This window comes from Staurois parvus, unplaced genomic scaffold (genome assembly GCF_062004578.1).
Source record: "Staurois parvus isolate SC_StPar_1 unplaced genomic scaffold, SC_StPar_1.0 ptg001127l, whole genome shotgun sequence".
Taxonomy (NCBI): domain Eukaryota; kingdom Metazoa; phylum Chordata; class Amphibia; order Anura; family Ranidae; genus Staurois; species Staurois parvus.
This window is the reverse complement of record NW_028318923.1, coordinates 125,511-145,233: the sequence shown is the minus strand read 5'-3', so window position 1 is coordinate 145,233 and position 19,723 is coordinate 125,511. Positions and strand designations below refer to the sequence as shown.

Here is a 19,723-nt window from a genome sequence, read left to right as displayed (position 1 = left end):
AGAGATGTTGTTTAGATCTGGGGTCTAATAAACCCAAATCTCTCCATAAAGAGGATCTGTCACGGCCCACAAGAGATGTTGTTCAGATCTGGGGTCTAATAAACCCCATATCGCCCCATAAAGAGGATATGTCATGGCCCGTGCTGTCACAAGAGATGTTGTTCAGATCTGGGGTCTAAAAAACCGTAAATATCTTCATAAAGAGGATCTGTCATGGCTTGTGCTGTCACAAGAGATGTTGTTCAGATCTGGGGTCTAATAAACCCCAAATCTCTCCATAAAGAGAATCTGTCATGGCCCGTGCTTCCACAAGAGATGTTGTTCAGATCTGGGGTCTAAAAAACCCTAAATATCTTCATAAAGAGGATCTGTCATGGCTTGTGCTGTCACAAGAGATGTTGTTCAGATCTGGGGTCTAATAAACCCCATATCTCTCCATAAAGAAGATCTGTCATGGCCCACACTGTCCCAAGAGAGGTTGTTTAGATCTGGAGTCTAATAAACTCCAAATATCTCCATAAAGAGGATCTGTCACGGCCCACGCTGTCACAAGAGATGTTGTTTAGATCTGGGGTCTAATAAACCCCAAATATCTCCATAAAGAGGATCTGTCATGGCCTACGCTGTCACAAGAGATGTTGTCCAGATCTGGGGTCTAATAAACCCCAAATATCTCCATAAAGAGGATCTGTCACGGCCCACGCTGTCACAAGAGATGTTGTTTAGATCTGGGGTCTAATAAACCCCAAATATCTCCATAAAGAGGATCTGTCATAGCCTACGCTGTCACAAGAGATGTTGTCCAGATCTGGGGTCTAATAAACCCCAAATATCTCCATAAAGAGGATCTGTCACGGCCCACGCTGTCACAAGATTCTTTGTGAGTTAATACAAACAAAACATTAAAGAAAAAGTGTAAAAAAAAGTTTAAAATAAATAATAATTAAAAAAAAAAATTAAAGTGTTCCAGCCCCCTGTGCTTATACGCAAATGCAAACGCATACATATGTAAACGGTGATCGCACCACACATGTGACGTATTGTCGCAAACGCCAAAGTGGGAGCAATCATTCTAGCACCAGACCTCCTGTGTAACTCTAAACTGGAAACCTGTGAAAAATTTGAAAACATCGCCTATGGAGATATTTAAGTACTGTAGTTTGGCGCCATTCCATAGATGTACGCAATTTTAAAGCGTGACATGTTTGGCGTCTATTTACTCGGCACAACACCATGTTTTACATTTTACCAAAATATGAGGTATTATATTGTGTGCAATACATTTCATTGTGTATTTTTAAACAAAAAAATGTGTTTGAAAAACTGCTGCGCCAATACTGTGTGATTTAAAAAAATTCCCCACCATTTTATTCTATAGGGCGTCTGCTAAAAAAAAAAATTATATATATATATATATATATATATATATATATATAAACACTTCTCGAAAAAATGAAAGGAAGACTTTGAAAACCCATCAGATCTCAATGGGGAGGAATCTCCTGCTGGATCTCTATACTGACATGGATGGAGTGATGGGTGAGGAACGTAAGGACGCCCCATCGTTTGATGGAAATGAAAATGATCGACCTACAGAGGAATGAATTCAAAGACACCCCGAAAATCAAAGTGAGGTAATGATGCAGCAGGCAAGTCCATTGTGCTGAAATGTCATTGCAGCAACTCAGAATGGTCCTCAGTAGTCCACGTGCTTGTATGCATGCCTGACAACGTCGGGGGAGGCTCCTAATGAGACCATGGATGGTGTCCTGGGGGATTTCCTCCCAGATCTGGACCAGGGCATCACTGAGCTCCTGGACAGTCTGAGGTACAACCTGGCGTCGTCGGATGGACTGAAACATGACATCATCCAGAGGTGTTCTATTGGATTTAGGTCAGGTGAGTGTGAGGGCCATTCAATGGTATCAATTCCTTCATCCTCCAGGAACTGCCTGCATACTCTCTACATGAGGCCAGGCATTGTTGTGTACCAGGAGGAACCCAGGACCCACTGCATCAGGAGGAACCCAGGACCCACTGCATCAGGAGGAACCCAGGACCCACTGCACCAGGAGGAACCCAGGACCCACTGCACCAGGAGGAACCCAGGACCCCCTGCACCAGCGTTGGGTCTGACAATTGGTCCAAGCATTTCATCCCGATACCTAATGGCAGTCAGGACACCATTGTCTAGCCTGTAGAGGTCTGTGTGTCCCTCCATGGATATGCCTCCCCAGACCATCACTGACCCACCACCAAAACGGTCATGCTGAACCATGTTACAGGAAGCAGAATGTTCTCCACGGCTTCTCCAGACCCTTTCACGTCTGTCAGCTCCAGCTCTATGGTGCCGGGCAGTGAGCACAGGGCCTACTAGAGAACGTCGGGCCCTCAGGCCACCCTCATGAGGTCTGTTTCTGATTGTTCGGTCAGAGACATTCACACCAGTGGCCTGCGGGAGGTAATTTTGTAGGGCTCTGGCAGGGCTCATCCTGTTCCTCCTTGCACAAAAGAGCAGATACCAGTCCTGCTGATGGGTTAAGGACCTTCTATAGCCCTGTCCAGCTCTCCTAGAGGAACTGCCTGTCTCCTGGAATCTCCTCCATGTTCTTGTCTCCTGGAATCTCCTCCATGCTCTTGTCTCCTGGAATCTCCTTCATGCTCTTGAGACTGTGCTGGGAGACACGGCAAACCTTCTGGCAATGGCGTGTATTGATCTGCCATCCTGGAGGAGTTGGATTGCCTGTGCAACCTCTGTAGGGTCCAGGTATGGCCTCATGCTACCAGTAGTGACACTGACCCTAGCCAAATGCAAAACTAGTGAAAAGCAGTCAGAAAAGATGAGTAGGGAAAAAAATGTCAGTGGCCACCACCTGTAAAATCATTCCTGTTTTGGGGGTCGTCTCATTATTTCCCATCTAGTGCACCTGTTGGTAATTTCATGAACACCAAAGCAGCTGAAACTAACAACCCACTCTGCGACTTGCCAGACCAGATCAATATCCCAGGAGGTTCTTGGACTTGATGCTAGACTCGGATTACAAAGTCTTACTTTATTTTTTTTGAGCCGTGTATATATACTGTATATAAAGTGTTTGGGGGTTCTAAGTAATTTTCTTGCAATACAAATGTATATTTATTACATGTAGGAGAGAAGTGTCCGAATTGGCTTGGGCCGATCAGTCGGTACACCCAGGACCTCGTGCTAGGAACGTACCACATCGATGAGTGAACCTTGTCGTTGGCTCTCCTTTATTTTAAATAACAAACATAAATATCCTACAGACTTTGTAAATCACACAAAAAGAACCCCGCCAGTCGATTGTTTGAGATTGGAAAAAAAAAAAACTGAAAAATATACAAAACTATAAAAGACACAAATGGAAATGGTTTAAAAAAACATAACAGGGAAGGTTATCTTTTTTTTTTTTTAATCTTTGGAGATCGATGTTAGTTTTTGTCCTCCCAGAAGGTGTCAAAGAGGTTGGTATCCAGCCGATCTGTGCCGACATTTACGAGCAATAAAGTACGCAGCTACCACGGCGACGATCAGCACCAGGAGGACGATCCCGACCACAATCGGCACTGTCTTACTGCGAGTGTGCGAATCGGAGCAATTCATCTCTGGGATGGGAGAGAGAGGCATACCCATGAATCTTATTACAACTTTGTAACATTCTCCTTTAAAATTCATTATGTGATAAAAAGTGGCAATTCTGAATAACAGAGAATAAAAAAAGTCATTTTCTGATATAAGTGATTCTAAAGGTTGTGATTTTTTATTTAAATTACAAACACGTTATATAGAACTTACCTGCAACCCCAATCCTCTTCTTTTTGTGTCCCCCACCAGGACTCCTGGCTTTATATCACTAGAGGGGTCACCGGCAGGAGGAAGGAGGTCCTGATTCCTCTACATAGATCTATCACTAGAGGGGTCACCGGCAGGAGGAAGGAGGTCCTGATTCCTCTATATAGATCTATATATCACTAGAGGGGTCACCGGCAGGAGGAAGGAGGTCCTGATTCCTCTATATAGATCTTTATATCACTAGAGGGGTCACCAGCAGGAGGAAGGAGGTCCTGATCCCTCTATATAGATCCTTATATCACCAGAGGGGTCACCAGCAGGAGGAAGTAGGTCCTAATTCCTCTATATAGATCTTTATATCACTAGCGGGGTCACTGGCAGTATGAAGGAGGTCCCGATTCCTCTACATATATCTTTATATCACTAGAGGGGTCACCGGCAGGATGAAGGAGGTCCTGATTCTTCTACATAGATCTCTATATCACTAGAGGGGTCACCGGCAGGAGGAAGGAGGTCCTGATTCCTCTATATAGATCTCTATATCACTAGAGGGGTCACCGGCAGGAGGTCCTGATTCCTCTATATAGATCTCTATATCACTAGAGGGGTCACCAGCAGGAGGAAGGAGGTCCTGATTCCTCTATATAGATCTTTATATCTCTAGAGGGGTCACCGGCAGGATGAAGGAGGTCCTGATTCCTCTACATAGACCTTTATATCACTAGAGGGATCACTGGCAGGAGGAAGGAGGTCCTAATTCCTCCATATAGATCTTTATATCTCTAGAGGGGTCACCGGCAGGATGAAGGAGGTCCTGATTCCTCTACATAGATCTTTATATCACTAGAGGGGTCACCGGCAGGATGAAGGAGGTCCTGATTCCTCTACATAGATCTTTATATCACTAGAGGGGTCACCGGCAGGAGGAAGGAGGTCCTGATTCCTCTACATAGACCTTTATATCACTAGAGGGATCACTGGCAGGAGGAAGGAGGTCCTAATTCCTCCATATAGATCTTTATATCTCTAGAGGGGTCACCGGCAGGATGAAGGAGGTCCTGATTCCTCTACATAGATCTTTATGTCACTTGAGGGGTCACCGGCAGGAGGAAGGAGGTCCTGATTCCTTTATATATATCTTTATGTCACTTGAGGGGTCACCGGCAGGAGGAAGGAGGTCCTGATTCCTCTACATAGATCTTTATATCACTAGAGGGGTCACCGGCAGGAGGAAGGAGGTCCTGATTCTTCTCTATAGATCTTTATGTCACTAGAGGGGTCACCGGCAGGAGGAATGAGGTCCTGATTCCAATATATAGATCTTTAGTTAGAGAAGTGAGCATTGTATAATTTACCCCGGGACCATAAATAGCCAGGGTAGCACACCGTGTCGATGTACATGGTCTATTGAGAATATGCTAGTTCCTCTTCTATATGTTGAAGAGGAAATGTGCGGTGAGAAGAAAGAACTAGTCAAATTACAAAGCATTGTGTACATGAGGTCCTGATTCCTCTATATAGATCACTAGAGGGGTCACCAGGAGGAGGAAGGAGGTTCTGATTCCTCTATATAGATCTTTATATCACTAGAGGGGTCACCGGCAGGAGGAAGGAGGTCCTGATTCCTCTATATAGATCTTTATATCACTAGATGGGTCACCGGCAGGAGGAAGGAGGTCCTGATTCCTCTATATAGATCTGTATATCACTAGAGTACTTGGTGTCATTCTGGACTCCAACCTATCCTTTCAACCCCAAGTCCAATCTTTAACAAACTCATGCAGACTCCACCTCCGCAACATCGCCAAAATCCGCACGTTCCTAACCCCAGAAACCACTAAACAGCTCATCCACTCCCTCATCATATCACGACTGGACTACTGCAACTCCCTCCTCACTGGCCTGCCTCGCCGCTGGCTATCCCCGCTTCAGTCCATCCTGAATACGGCTGCCAGACTCATTCACCTTTCCAACCGCTCCATCTTCACCACCCCCCTCTGCCAATCCCTCCACTGGCCTCCACTCAGTGTCCTCCACCCCCCTCTGCCAATCCCTCCACTGGACTCCACTCAGTGTCCTCCACCCCTCTCTGCCAATCCCTCCACTGGCCTCCACTCAGTGTCCTCCACCCCCCTCTGCCAATCCCTCCACTGGCCTCCACTCAGTGTCCTCCACCCCCCTCTGCCAATCCCTCCACTGGCTTCCGATTGCACAACGGATCAAATTCAAAATCCTAACACTGACATACAAAGCCGTCCACCATACCTGCCCTGAACTACATCACTGACCTAATATCCAAGTACCACCCAACACGCACACTCCGCTCCTCACAAGACCTCCTTCTCTCTAGTTCCCTGGTCTCCTCCTCCCATGCCCGCCTCCAGGACTTCTCCAGTGTGTCACCCATCCTCTGGAACCCCTTGCCCCAACCCATCAGATTATCACCTACTCTTCTCTCCTTTAGGCGCACCCTGAAAACCCATCTCTTCAGGGAAGCCCACCCCACCCCCTGCTAACCTGCCGACCTCCTCCACTCTTCCTACCACTCCATCCCCCACAGCTATCTCCTCCTGTGCCACCATTCCCTCCCTCCTAGATTGTAAGCTCCCAGGAGCAGGGCCCTCCATCCCCTCATGTTTTGCATTGTATTGGTATTGTTCTGTCACATGTTCTGTCCCCCTTTGTAATGTACAGCGCTGAGCGAACTATTGGTGCTTTATAAATACTGTATAATAATAATAATACTAGAGGAGTCACCGACGGGAGGAAGGAGGTCCCGATTCTTCTATATAGATCTTTATATCACTAGAGGGGTCACCGGCAGGAGGAAGGAGGTCCTGATTCCTCTATATAGATCTTTATATCACTAGCAGGGTCGCCGGCAGGAGGAAGGAGGTCCTGATTCCTCTATATAGATCTTTATATCATTAGAGGGGTCGCCGGCAGGAGGAAGGAGGTCCTGATTCCCCTATATAGATCTTTATATCACTAGAGGGGTCACCGGCAGGAGGTCCTGATTCCTCTATATAGATCTTTATATCACTAGAGGGGTCACCGGCAGGAGGAAGGAGGTCCTGATTCCTCTATATAGATCTATATATCACTAGAGGGATCACCAGCAGGAGGAAGGAGGTCCTGATTCCTCTGGTTCCTCTTTGCTCCTCCCCCAGCAGCTATATAAAAGGTTATGTAAGGGGTTGAGGGGAGGGGCAGAGGAGCTGGGCTAGCACAGACAGGTAATAGACACTCACAAAGGTGGAGAGGGCTATGACCTGAGAGGAGGGAGGGGGATGTGCTAGGGAATTGACTCTTCCTGGAGTAATCAAATTTTATGCAGGGTCAAAAGCACATTGCAAGTAAATGAAAAAATCTTGTATGGAAAGGAAAATGTTCCAAGTATGGATGCAATATGCTTGATTTTCCTATGTTTTTACCAGCATTTTCTATTTTGGTGACAGGGTCTCTTTAAGGAGGGTCACCCTTCAAGGACAGTGAGGTACAGAATTTGGACAGAGAGGATGGGTCAGGTCACAGTATCCCCTGAGGGGGGAGCAAATAAACATTTCCACTGCCACTATTTTACCTTAAAGTGGATCTCCACACCCAAGCCACAACCCCCCCCTTTTTTTTTTTCTTTTACCCTCGCTTACCAGGAGGAGGAATCTGCATGTTTCAGATACTCACCCATCCAGGGGATCCAGTGTTGTCCCGTTGAGATCTCTTCATGTCCTGCCATCTCTCGGTCCCACTCCACCATGTTGTTTCTGAAGTCAACGGGAGGCCCATCGGCTCCTCTGGGTTTAGCAGGCGAGCCACCCTATCATGCAGTACTAGGCCCTCCCTCTCCTCTTCTTTTATTGAAACAGTAAGGCCTCCTGAGATATCTGACATACATATCCCAGAAGGCCCGGCGGGTACGGCACACATCATTTGCCAAGACAGGACCAAACCCTTTTACACTATACAGGCAGCAGACCGGAGAAGGGGTGGACAGAAGGTACTTTCGATTTATGGGTGGAGATCCGCTTTAAAGTTGGCCGTACACTACAATTTCCTACTCAGTAAAATGCAGACAACGGATAAGTATCAATAATACCTTCCAGCCATGACTTACCTTGTCCAAAGTTGGCATCTTTTAGTTCAATGGCCTGAGCCTTGACATCCATGAGCAAAAGTTTCAGCGTAGAAGAAATGTTCACGTTCACATCTTTACAGGTATAAGCACGCCCAAGTGGGGTAACCATCTCATTTAGAGATGCAGAAAATACGGAGACCGCCTCTGTAAAGCAAAAAGAGAGTGTATGTCTAAGTATGCCTGCAGAGGGTACGAAGACAAATGGTGGGGGCTGGTATCCAAGGAACCAAGGTTGGACATGGCTAAAGCTAGTATGCAAAGTGAACAGTACTACTATATACCTGTCTAGACTGATATAAAGAAAGTATAGGAGCCATCACAGGTATCACAACCATCTAGACTTTTCCATCAAGATCAATACCACAACTATCAGCCCCTCCCGTAATGCCAGGATGCTAGATGAAATCCTAGACTCTGACCTCTCCTTTCGATCCCTCAGCCAATCATTGATCAAATCTTGCCACCTTGACCTCCATAACATTTCCCAAAAAAATGCCCCTTCTTTACCAATGATACCACAAAGCAACTAACTCAGACCCTTTTTGTCTTTTGCAACTCCCTCCTCGTTGGAGTACGTCTACACAGGCTATGCCCCCTTCAGTCTATCCTGAATGCTGGTGCTAGGCTCACCCACCTTGTCAGCCGGTCTGCCAATCCTTCCACTGGCGTCCGATCACCCAACAAGTAAACTTCAAAATACAACATAGAAAGCCATTCACAACTCTGCCCTGAGCTACGGCACCAACCTCATCTCAAAATATCAACCAAATCACCTTCTTCTCTCCTCCCAGAACCTCCTGCTCCCTAGTTCCTCCCTTGCTGATCTCCAGGACTTCTTCCTTTTTCCTCCTCTGGAACCCCCTAACCCAATCTGTATGAGGGTTGCTGTGTCCAGACTGAGTACTGACTGTGGCCAGGTCACAAAAATAGTCTTAAGACACAGGTGTCAAACTGGTGGCCCTCCAGCTGTTGCCAAACTACAAGTCCCATGAGGCATTGCAAGACTGACAGTTACAAGCATGACTCCCAAAGGTAGAGGGATGATGGGACTTGTAGTTTTGCAACAGCAGGCTCACCCACCTTGTCAGCCGCTCTGCCAATCCTTCCACTGGTGTCCAATCACCCAACAAGTAAACTTCAAAATACAACATAGAAAGCCATTCACAACTCTGCCCTGAGCTACGGCACCAACCTCATCTCAAAATATCAACCAAATCACCTTCTTCGCCCCTCCCAGAACCTCCTGCTCCCTAGCTCCTCCCTTGCTGATCTCCAGGACTTCTTCCTTTTTCCTCCTGTGGAACCCCCTAACCCAATCTGTCCTGCTATCTTCTACTCGCCGCTATTTGGCAATGCCTGAAAACTCAGAGAAGCCGATCTCGTCTCCACCAAAATGAAGTTTTACCTTCTCCACCAACTTAACTCCACAAGGTTAGAACTTTCTTGTATCCCTTCTTGTCCATCCCTTTTAGATTGTAAGCTTCCACAATCAGGGCCCTCTCGACACTCGTGTCTTGATTTTAATTTAATTAACTCCCTTCAAATATAAATCCTGTATAATAATATTGACCAAAAGAGCCAACAGAGAAACAAGTCCTAACCCAGCCTACTGTAGATTAATGCATGGAAAGAAAGCTGAGCTCAGCTAGGGCCACTGCACCAGGAACCAAACCATTTATGGTCAGGACTAGTGCAACTGGAAATAGACGAGGACTAAGCCTGAATATAATAATTCTGGGCAAAGATTCAACCTGTATGAGGGTTGCTGTGTCCAGACTGAGTACTGACTGTGGCCAGGTCACAAAAATAGTCTTAAGACACAGGTGTCAAACTGGTGGCCCTCCAGCTGTCGCCAAACTACAAGTCCCATGAGGCATTGCAAGACTGACAGTTACAAGCGTGACTCCCAAAGGTAGAGGCATGATGGGACTTGTAGTTTTGCAACAGCTGGAGGGCCACCAGTTTGACACCCCTGGTCTAAGACAATAGGGGGCCACAACTATACAGTGCAGAGCAGGACTAGGCTAGGGCACGAGGATACAATGGTAAACAGGGACTAAGGTCAATAAGCAAGGAACCAGTGCTGCACATGGGTACAAATTGTGCTTGCGCAGGAATTAGTGGGATAAACTAGTTAAGTAGACAAGTCAACAATATTGGACATAACTAGTGCAATAAATATACAGTGCTGAGCCCAAATGGTCAGTTCACCCAAATGTGATACAGATGGAGCCTGGTGGGCAGAGTCAGCGTCTGGCTTCGTATATGGACACTCTAGTGGTAATATTTCCCTTCCGTATTTCTCAACTCTCTTTGTCCTCCTGGGAGTCTTGGGTGTTTCCTGTGCTACGTTGAATGTTCCAGCTTCTCCTGTTATATTGTAGGTGAATAATGTAAAAAATAATAACTGAGCAAGGATGGTGGGAGCTCCTCATAATAGGCCTAGGAGAGCCAGGAACTCAGCTCTCAGCCATAGCAGAGCCAGGAACTCAGCACAGAGAACTCACCAAGAAAGTCCCCAAAAAATAGAAAAAACCGTCAAAGGAGGCCAACTTTCCAGCATCTCCTAGTCATTGAAATATCAGTTTTGGAAGGCGAGACCTTTAAACGAATGCATTTGCGTACATTGCTACCAAGATTTGGCTTTGTTTCTATCATATCCTAGAAGTTTGAAGTTGTGTTTGGTGTATTACCTTTATGTGCAGTAACGTTGGCGGCTGCCAAATAAAATGAACTTTTCTTCTGGTCCTTCAAAAAAGATTGAAAATATTACATGAATACAATTTATACTGCAGGATACAAAATACCAAACTGTCCTCCTTATCCATTCTGATAGCCCCCCTCTCTTAGTAGAAAAGGCTTCCCCTGATAGCTACCTCTGTACCTGCTGGATAGCCTAATTACCTCCACGGTCCATATATCTGTTACACCTCACCACCCTATAGATTCAGTTCCATGAGTCCTCTCGTATTTACAGTTGTGTTCAAAATAATAGCCGTCAGACATCACTAACCGGATCAATCACTGTTTTTGGTGGAAATGATATTTCTACATGGCAAATAATTTCCTAGCAGGTGTAGTAGAGTCATAGAAATCCAACAGACCCGACAGTCATGACATGCATGCTGCTGATTCTGTGTCATTGAATCACTCATTGAGGGGCGTGTTCAAAATAATAGCAGTGTGGAGTTCTATTAGTGAGGTCATCCATTCTTTGATAAACAGGTGGCAATTACTGCCCTTATTTAAGGAAGGAAGGCAGCAAATGTTGGACATGCTGGTTACAGTGCATTTCTCTCTGAAATTCTGAGGAAAATGGGTCGTTCCAGACATTGTTCAGAAGAACAGCGTACCTTGATTAAAAAGTTGATTGGAGAGGGGAAAACATATAAAGAAGTGCAGAAAATGATCGGCTGCTCAGCTAAAATGATGGCAAATGCTTTAAAATGGCAACCAAAACCTGAAAGACGAGGAAGAAAGCAAAAAACTACCATTGGAATGGATAGAAGAATAGCCAAAATGGCGCAGACTCAGCCAACAATCAGCTCCAGGAAGATGAAAGAAGGTGTGACGTTCCCTGTGAGGACTGTTACAATTAGAAGACGCCGATGTGAAGCCAAGCTATCTGCAAGAAGTCCCCGCAAAGTCCCACTGTTGGGAAAAAGACGTGTGCTGAAGAGGTTACAATCTGCCAAAGAGCACATTGACCGGCCTAAAGAGAAATGGTGCAACATTTTGTGGACTGATGGAAGTAAGATTGTTCTTTTTGGGTCTAGTGGGCGGAGACAGTTTGTCAGACGACCCCCAAACACTGAATTCAAGCCACAGTACACTGTGAAGACTGTGAAGCATGGTGGTGCAAGCATCATGATATGGGGATGTTTCTCATACTACGGTGTTGGGCCTATTTATCGCATACCAGGGATCATGGATCAGTTTGAATACATCAGAATACTTGAAGAGGTCATAATGCCTTATGCTGAAGAGGAAATGCCCTTGAAATGGGTGTTCCAACAAGACAACGACCCCAAACACACCAGTAAACGGGCAACATCTTGGTTCCAGACCAACAAGATGGACGTTATGGAGTGGCCAGCCCAATCCCCGGATCTTCATCCAATAGAAAACTTGTGGGGTGACATCAAAAATGCCGTTTCTGAGGCAAAACCAAGAAATAGAGAAGAACTGTGGAATGTGGTCCAATCATCCTGGGCTGGAATACCTGATCACAGGGGCCAGAAGTTGGGTGACTCCATGCAACACAGATGTACAGCAGTTCTCAGAAACAGTGCGACTACAACCAAATATTCATGAAGTCATTCAAAGGAAAGCAAAATCTTCAAACATTTCTCAGTTTATATAGTGAATGTTGGAGTTTGTAAAGAAGAATACAAACACTGCGATTTTTTTGAACCGTCTAATATTCACTTTTCTTCAATTTTTTTAGAGGAACAACACAAATTTGATGTATTTTTCTTCATGTTGTGATCTGGAATAGAATGTGTCGTGTTCCCAATGCATTTGTGTGGATGGAAATAAAAGCTATTAGAAGGATTTTCAGCTTCAGTCACTTTTTTCAACACACTGCTATTATTTTGAACACAACTGTATGTATCTTTATTGCCATACTCCAAGGATTAAAAGCATTTAAAAGGTCCACCATTCAATTGGCTTCCTCCATACCTTTTTGAATGTCACGCTAAGACTTCCATCTGGAAAGGTCAACATCAGCTCTGCTGTGTCAGGACTGCAACTTCCTTTGGCCTTTGTGGTCGGAGGTGCTGGGACGGTGTACTGAAGAACAGAAGAAACACAAGGATCAGTGCAAGTTAAACTAATTGACTTGTACCACCTAAAACCCAAGACTGACACATACATTCAGCAAATTTGTGATGTTCAATTATGGAATGTTTCAGTATTTGGTAGGACCCTTCCAATAGCTATGACTGTGATAACTATGACCATCATAACTACAAGATGATATGAACTTGTGAAGCATTATTTTTTCAACCAATTATAATAGCAGGTTGTTTTCAAATATATGGTGCTGCCCAGGGGCGGACTGACCATTTGGGAACTCGGGCACTACCCGAGGGCCCGGGGTCAGTAGGGGGCCCCATGAGATGCCCCTGGTACCTTTCATAGACTTTTTTGAGTGTGGTTTGAGTGTGGGCGATGCCCCATGATCCCCTATTGCCAGGGGCCCCATGAGTTGTCAGTCCGCCCCTGGTGCTGCCCTTTGTTGACAGCCTAGGATGTGACCATAGGATGTCATATACTCAATGATCTGGTAATCACGGGTCTTGACAGGACAAGCTAAATTAATCATCATTTGCTTTTTCCAGGATTATATTTTATTCATTGACATTGACTCTCATAGAAACGTGATAGCAGAAAAAGATCAAGTCGTCCTATAAATCTTTTTTTTCTTGCCTTCGATTGGTGGTCATGTGACTGCTCATGCCCCTTTTCCTCTCCCAGCTCCATGGGTGGTGGTTGGAGACTCAATAAGAGAGCTTCAGCTTCCACCGATGTCAAAAGTCTCAGGAAATCTTTCACTCCATGGAGACCAGTGAAGTATCCTCCAGTAGTAATCTGAATTCAGGACTATAGAAATACTGTGCATCGCAATGGCATCTTGTAGCTCCGAAATAAGAGGAAAGGACACAAACTGATCATAATAGGGTGGACCTGCTCCTCTGCCAAGCATGGTCAGTTAGAAACAGGAAAGGGTTCCTTCAGAGGGGAACTGGTGGGATCACCAGCTATTTTCTGACTTTTACAGCTCTTAGTCACATTACAGAGTGTGGCACAGACCCCCAACAGGCCCTGCTGATTAGCCCCAGGTACTCTTCCCTATTTGCTGTACAGGCAGCCAGGCACACTATAACTCGGACAGTCTCACAACTCAATGACCAGGCCAGGAATGTCTTTTTATGATTTAATGCTCGTTGAACTTGATTAGTCTGCAGGGTGGGCTTTGGGGATACTCCAAAATTTATTGCACAAAGAAATCAGAGGACACTCTTTGCCTTGACTACACTCTTCAGAATAATTCCCTTCTTGACAGACAAATGGAGAACAAGCAACTCTGGGACTCCAAGCAAGGGACAGGTCCCAATTCGACAGCACTGCAGCAAGGGTCAGAGTCACTAGGATCCCGCGCTCAGGCCTATACTCTCATTGTCCCCATGTTCTTGGATGCCTCCATCCAATATCGATCAGACACTTCTCCTGTGAATTTCCAGGCCAGATTCTCAGTGAATTCTCTTTTTTTTACTGCTTTCACCAGAAAGCCAACAGCAAGCCCACGTCCCCTTGTCTGGAGAAGTGTTCCCCAACTAGCTCTGTCAGCTTGACCAGACCCTAAAAATTCTCACAATTGTTACAAATATGGACCATTAATAGTCACTGGACAAACATGGAATCCGGGAGAAGGCCACACTATGATTGACGGTCAGCTGCAGTGCCCCTTCTACTGCCATGATAGAGGACCTATTACTGAAGAAATCATATTGAGAGAAACATTCTGAGGCTCATTTATATCAGATGATATTAACAAAGCATGTAGTGGTGTGTACAGCAACTCAGTGAATCCTCTTGGTTTGGCTCCAGCTACATCCAGAGAACAGCCCCCCCCCCCCCAGCTCTACCTGATCTTCAACCTTGATGAACTCCTGTAGACTCTGGCTACACCACCCAGACAGGCATCAGCCCTTCAGGCTGGGTCTCCTCTTCCTGGACAAACACCCTGCTACTCCAGGCCCCAGACTATTTATGCTCCTCAGCCACCTACTGGGTATCTTCTCCCCCAGGGATTAGCTGAGACCAAATGAATATTCAGGCCCAGGGTCTACCTCTTCCAACCCACTACATTTTAGAATCCATTAGAAGGCAGGGGAAAACAATCAAGCCTGCAGCCAATGATGAGACCCAGAACAGCCAAAAAAAAATCACACACTACTCCAATGATTACAGAGCAGCTAATGAACTGCATGTACCTGAACCTCTCCAGCAACCTATTCTAGGAGAGCACTACAAGAGATGGCAATGGACTTAAAAAGATGCCATGTTGGAGTATGTCCCAAATACAGATTATTACCTGAGGACACTTCACTGAAGGAAGATTTTAGGGTTCAGATACACTTTATATTCACCTACTGTTGTCTGACCCACTACCTCTGCTGGACGTCTATTCCAAGCATCCACTACTCTTCCAGTAAAATAATACTTTCAAAGATTAGTTTTGAACATTTCTCATGCTAGTTTGAGGTCATGTCCCCGTGTTCTTGGTCCTATCTTCATACTAGAAATCCTGCCCTCCTGAACCTTATTCCCACCTTTCATGTATTAAAGGATTCAGTCACGTTCCCCTCCTTTTTGTTTCCATCTCTTCATTGTAAGTTGTATATATTAAAGTGTTCATAAACCCCGAAACAAGATGTTTATGTATTGCAGCTTGCCAGTCTTAACATTTGGTGGCATGGAGATGAACAATGGCGACCATGTTTGAAATCCAGCCTGTGCTGGTAAAAATCAAGGCTTCCTTCAGAGATACAGTAGAGGAGTAAATGTACTCACCCATGGACTAAAACAAGGAAATCAATTCAGCAACTGCACTGAATAGTAAGCTGCAGTATAATACATTTTTAATTTTTGAGCTTAGATACTTTAGGCTCCTTCATCTCTTCTGATAAGTTTCAACCTTCAGACCCCTCTAGTGAGATAAAGATCTATATAGAGGGATCGGGACCTCCTTCCTCCTGCCGGTGACCCCTCTAGTGAGATAAAGATCTATATAGAGGAATCGGGACCTCCTTCCTCCTTCCGGTGACCCCTCTAGTGATATAAAGATCTATATAGAGGGACCGGGACCTCCTTCCTCCTGCCGGTGACCCCTCTAGTGATATAAAGATCTATATAGAGGGATCGGGACCTCCTTCCTCCTGCCGGTGACCCCTCTAGTGATATATAGATCTATATAGAGGGATCGGGACCTCCTTCCTCCCGCCGGTGATCCCTCTAGTGATATAAAGATCTATATAGAGGGATCGGGACCTCCTTCCTCCCGCCGGTGATCCCTCTAGTGATATAAAGATCTATATAGAGGGATCGGGACCTCCTTCCTCCCGCCGGTGACCCCTCAGGTGATATAAAGATCTATATAGAGGAATCGGGACCTCCTTCCTCCTGCCGGTGACCCCTCTGGTGATATAAAGATTTATATAGAGGAATCAGGACCTCCTTCCTCCTGCTTGTGATCCCTCTGGTGATATAAAGATCCATATAGAGGAATCGGGACCTCCTTCCTCCTGCCGGTGACCCCTCTAGTGATATAAAGATCTATATAGAGGAATCAGGACCTCCTTCCTCCTGCCGGTGACCCCTCTAGTGATATAAAGATCTATATAGAGGAATCAGGACCTCCTTCCTCCTGCCGGTGACCCCTCTAGTGATATAAAGATCTATATAGAGGAATCGGGACCTCCTTCCTCCTGCCGGTGACCCCTCTAGTGAGATAAAGATCTATATAGAGGGATCGGGACCTCCTTCCTCCTGCCGGTGACCCCTCTAGTGAGATAAAGATCTATATAGAGGAATCGGGACCTCCTTCCTCCTGCTGGTGACCCCTCTAGTGATATATGGCTCTATATAGAGGAATCGGGACCTCCTTCCTCCTGGTGACCCCTCTAGTGATATAAAGATCTATATAGAGGAATCAGGACCTCCTTCCTCCTGGTGATCCCTCCGGTGATATAAAGATCTATATAGAGGAATCGGGACCTCCTTCCTCCTGCCGGTGACCCCTCTAGTGATATAAAGATCTATATAGAGGAATCGGGACCTCCTTCCTCCTGCCGGTGACCCCTCTAGTGATATAAAGATCTATATAGAGGAATCGGGACCTCCTTCCTCCTGCCGGTGACCCCTCTAGTTATATATGGCTCTATATAGAGGAATCGGGACCTCCTTCCTCCTGGTGACCCCTGTAGTGATATAAAGATCTATATAGAGGAATCGGGACCTCCTTCCTCCTGGTGACCCCTGTAGTGATATAAAGATCTATATAGAGGAATCGGGACCTCCTTCCTCCTGCTGCTGATCTCTCTAGTTTTGTACCCCACAGTTCAATTTGCTTTCCCCGATGCCTGGCAATATTGTTTGCTCATTTTGCAATCATCTGACATAAGCACCCCCAAATATTTTCCTTACTTCTGGCCAATACTGTTCCCCAAATATTGCATTCTACGAGATCATCTTCTAGATGGTGCCCAGGACTTCTGCTAAATGACTCACCTATGAGCAGTAACTTACATTTGGGAAGGTGGTGTTGCTGAACGTCAATATGAAGACCGCCTTTATCCTTAGACAAACTCCCGACGTACCATTCACAAAGTACTCTGTGGGAGGGGGTAGTGGGGAGGGTGTGGTATGAGGAGTTGTGTGGTTAGTGTGTGGTGTAGAAGTGTGGTTGCTCGGTGCAGTTGTGGATGCTTGAGTTGTGTGATTGGTGTGTGCCGATGTGTGTGGAGCAGTTGTATGATTGGTATGGGCCGTTGTGTGTGGAGCAGTTGTATGATTGGTATGGGCCGTTGTGGGTGGTTGAGTTGTATGATTGGTATGGGCCGTTGTGGGTGGTTGAGTTGTATGATTGGTATGGGCCGTTGTGGGTGGTTGAGTTGTATGATTGGTATGGGCCGTTGTGGGTGGTTGAGTTGTATGATTGGTATGGGCCGTTGTAGGGGGTTGAGTTGTATGATTGGTATGGGCCGTTGTAGGGGGTTCAGTTGTATGATTGGTATGAGCCGTTGTTGGGGCAACTGTGGTGTGGTTTGTATGTAGTGTGGAATGTGTGGTCGTGTGGCGTGTAGTAGTCTTTTTTGGACAATTGACACACTGCGGAGTTGTTGTAATCTGCGTAGAAGACAATGTTGGTCTGACAGCTTGATCGTCACCGAAACACTCTGCAATAAAAACACAAAATGAAGACAGTTGAGTGACATCGCAATGGCAGTTATGGCAGATTATGTTTTTGCTGAATAAAGCAACATTTAACAGAACTGTCACTGAAATGATTCCCATCAAAACTATCTGACAGCTAAGCAGAAATCATGTAAAATCTCTCCAGTCTACATAAGGCCAACTGGGAAATGGCTGGAATGGAGCCCAATGCTGGTACGATGCAACTCTGAAGAGATCAACCAAGAGGCTAGGAAAGATCAGGGTCTGATTTCTATGATGTACCCATAACACACATTACTGGTTCTCAGCTGATCTACCATGACAACTGAAGCTCCAAGAGGGACCACGAGGATGTAAAATGGGGACATACACAGCCCCAACCATGGTAAACCCACCAGCAGCTACAGGTATGTTGGCAGGTGCTATTAGACTGCCTGCCACTAGATGGCCTTGTTGCCAATGCGGTACGGGGTGTACAGGATACGTGGTAAGGGGATAGGTATAACCAGGTGTTAGCGCCCTTTATAGAGAATTCCATACTCTACTGAAGTATTAGATGGAGTGTCACGCTTACCCCAAATTCAGGTGGCCAGGCTCTATAGCTGAAGATTCTGCTAGTATTTCATGTGTCATACGCCACGGGACTTTGTGCGAAGATGTACAGTTGCAGTAAAGTGCTGGAAATGCTTTTTTGTTACATTCATGTTTTTCTTCAATGTTAAGACTTCTTCCCAGGGATGTCATGAGTGGGCCCGGGAATACGGGTTCCACCTCATCCCTTTTAAAGCCAAACATATTTATTGCACAGGTTCTGAGGATAATTTAATGCAGATAAGGTACAAGTGAGTTTAGTTACCACCTTAGTCAGCCACAGAACCCGTGTCATTAATATGTGTTCGATTTTAAAGGGATGAGGTGGCCACCCTACATGGAAGTGTGACACAATATGGAGGAAAGTTTAACTCAACAACAGGTGGGTGGCTGTCCTATCCAAGAAGAAGCGGGATGGAGACTACAAGTTGGCACTAGTGTTGTACTGGGGTCGGTATCGGAGCCAATACTAAGCATTTGCGGGAGTACTTATGCAAATGCTCTGATACTAAAAGGGATACTACTACCTGTAGTGGAATGCAGGGGCAAACTGACCATTTGGAAACTTGGGCACTGCCCGAGGTCCCGGGGTCAGTAGGGGGCCCCATGAGATGCCCCTGGTACCTTTTTCATAGGCTTTTTTGAGTTTTGGCAAGGACACAGGGGGCCCCATGATCCCCTATTGCCCGGAGGCCCCATGAGTTGTCAGTCCACCCCTGGTGGAATGTGATAATACTGTCTCATGATTGGTGTCTGCCATCTTTGTACTCTTCTACAGTAGCATCTGCTCCAGTAAAGTCCACTCTCAGGCCTCTCTGCTCCATCTAAGTACACCCTCACTCAATATGCTTTTTACAGTAACCCTGCCATCTTGCTACACCTTCGCAGCGATTTAGCTTTCCAGGTGCCGCCATCTTGCTCTTCACGCTCTCTCAAGTTATTTGCCACTCCAGACCCTCTTCCTGCAGGCAGACACTAGAATTAAGGCAGTGGTGAAGATGCTGTATCCTGGGGCCTCTGCTTTAACTGGAGGGGGGGCAAATGGCTAAAATGGACTGGATGAACCGAGAAGTCACCTCCAGGGTGTCCACCGGAGAGTCCAGCCGAAAGTGCCATGGTTGGCGCATGGTGGATGCTACCCGATACCGGGGCTGCCGGTGGTGTATGGATTGAGGAGGCAGCTGGTGGTGGCCAGAAAAACCTCCAGAACAAGGAAAACATAT

At 45.9% G+C, this 19,723-nt stretch overlaps 1 protein-coding gene across 1 annotated transcript in view; it reads right to left on the bottom strand.

The window, feature by feature from the left end:
- Positions 1 to 3,033: 3,033 nt before the first annotated feature.
- LOC149440037 (uncharacterized) overlaps positions 3,034 to 19,723 on the bottom strand; it is a 29,949-nt gene continuing 13,259 nt past the window's right edge. Inside the window, exons 2-6 of the mRNA XM_089659013.1 lie at positions 17,262 to 17,911; positions 12,630 to 12,740; positions 10,640 to 10,694; positions 7,926 to 8,090; positions 3,034 to 3,624 (exon numbers count right to left, since the gene is read on the bottom strand). Of these exons, the coding sequence (XP_089515139.1) occupies positions 3,476 to 3,624; positions 7,926 to 8,090; positions 10,640 to 10,694; positions 12,630 to 12,740; positions 17,262 to 17,911 (1,130 nt within the window). The 3' untranslated portion in view covers positions 3,034 to 3,475. The remainder of the gene's footprint in view (positions 3,625 to 7,925; positions 8,091 to 10,639; positions 10,695 to 12,629; positions 12,741 to 17,261; positions 17,912 to 19,723) is intronic.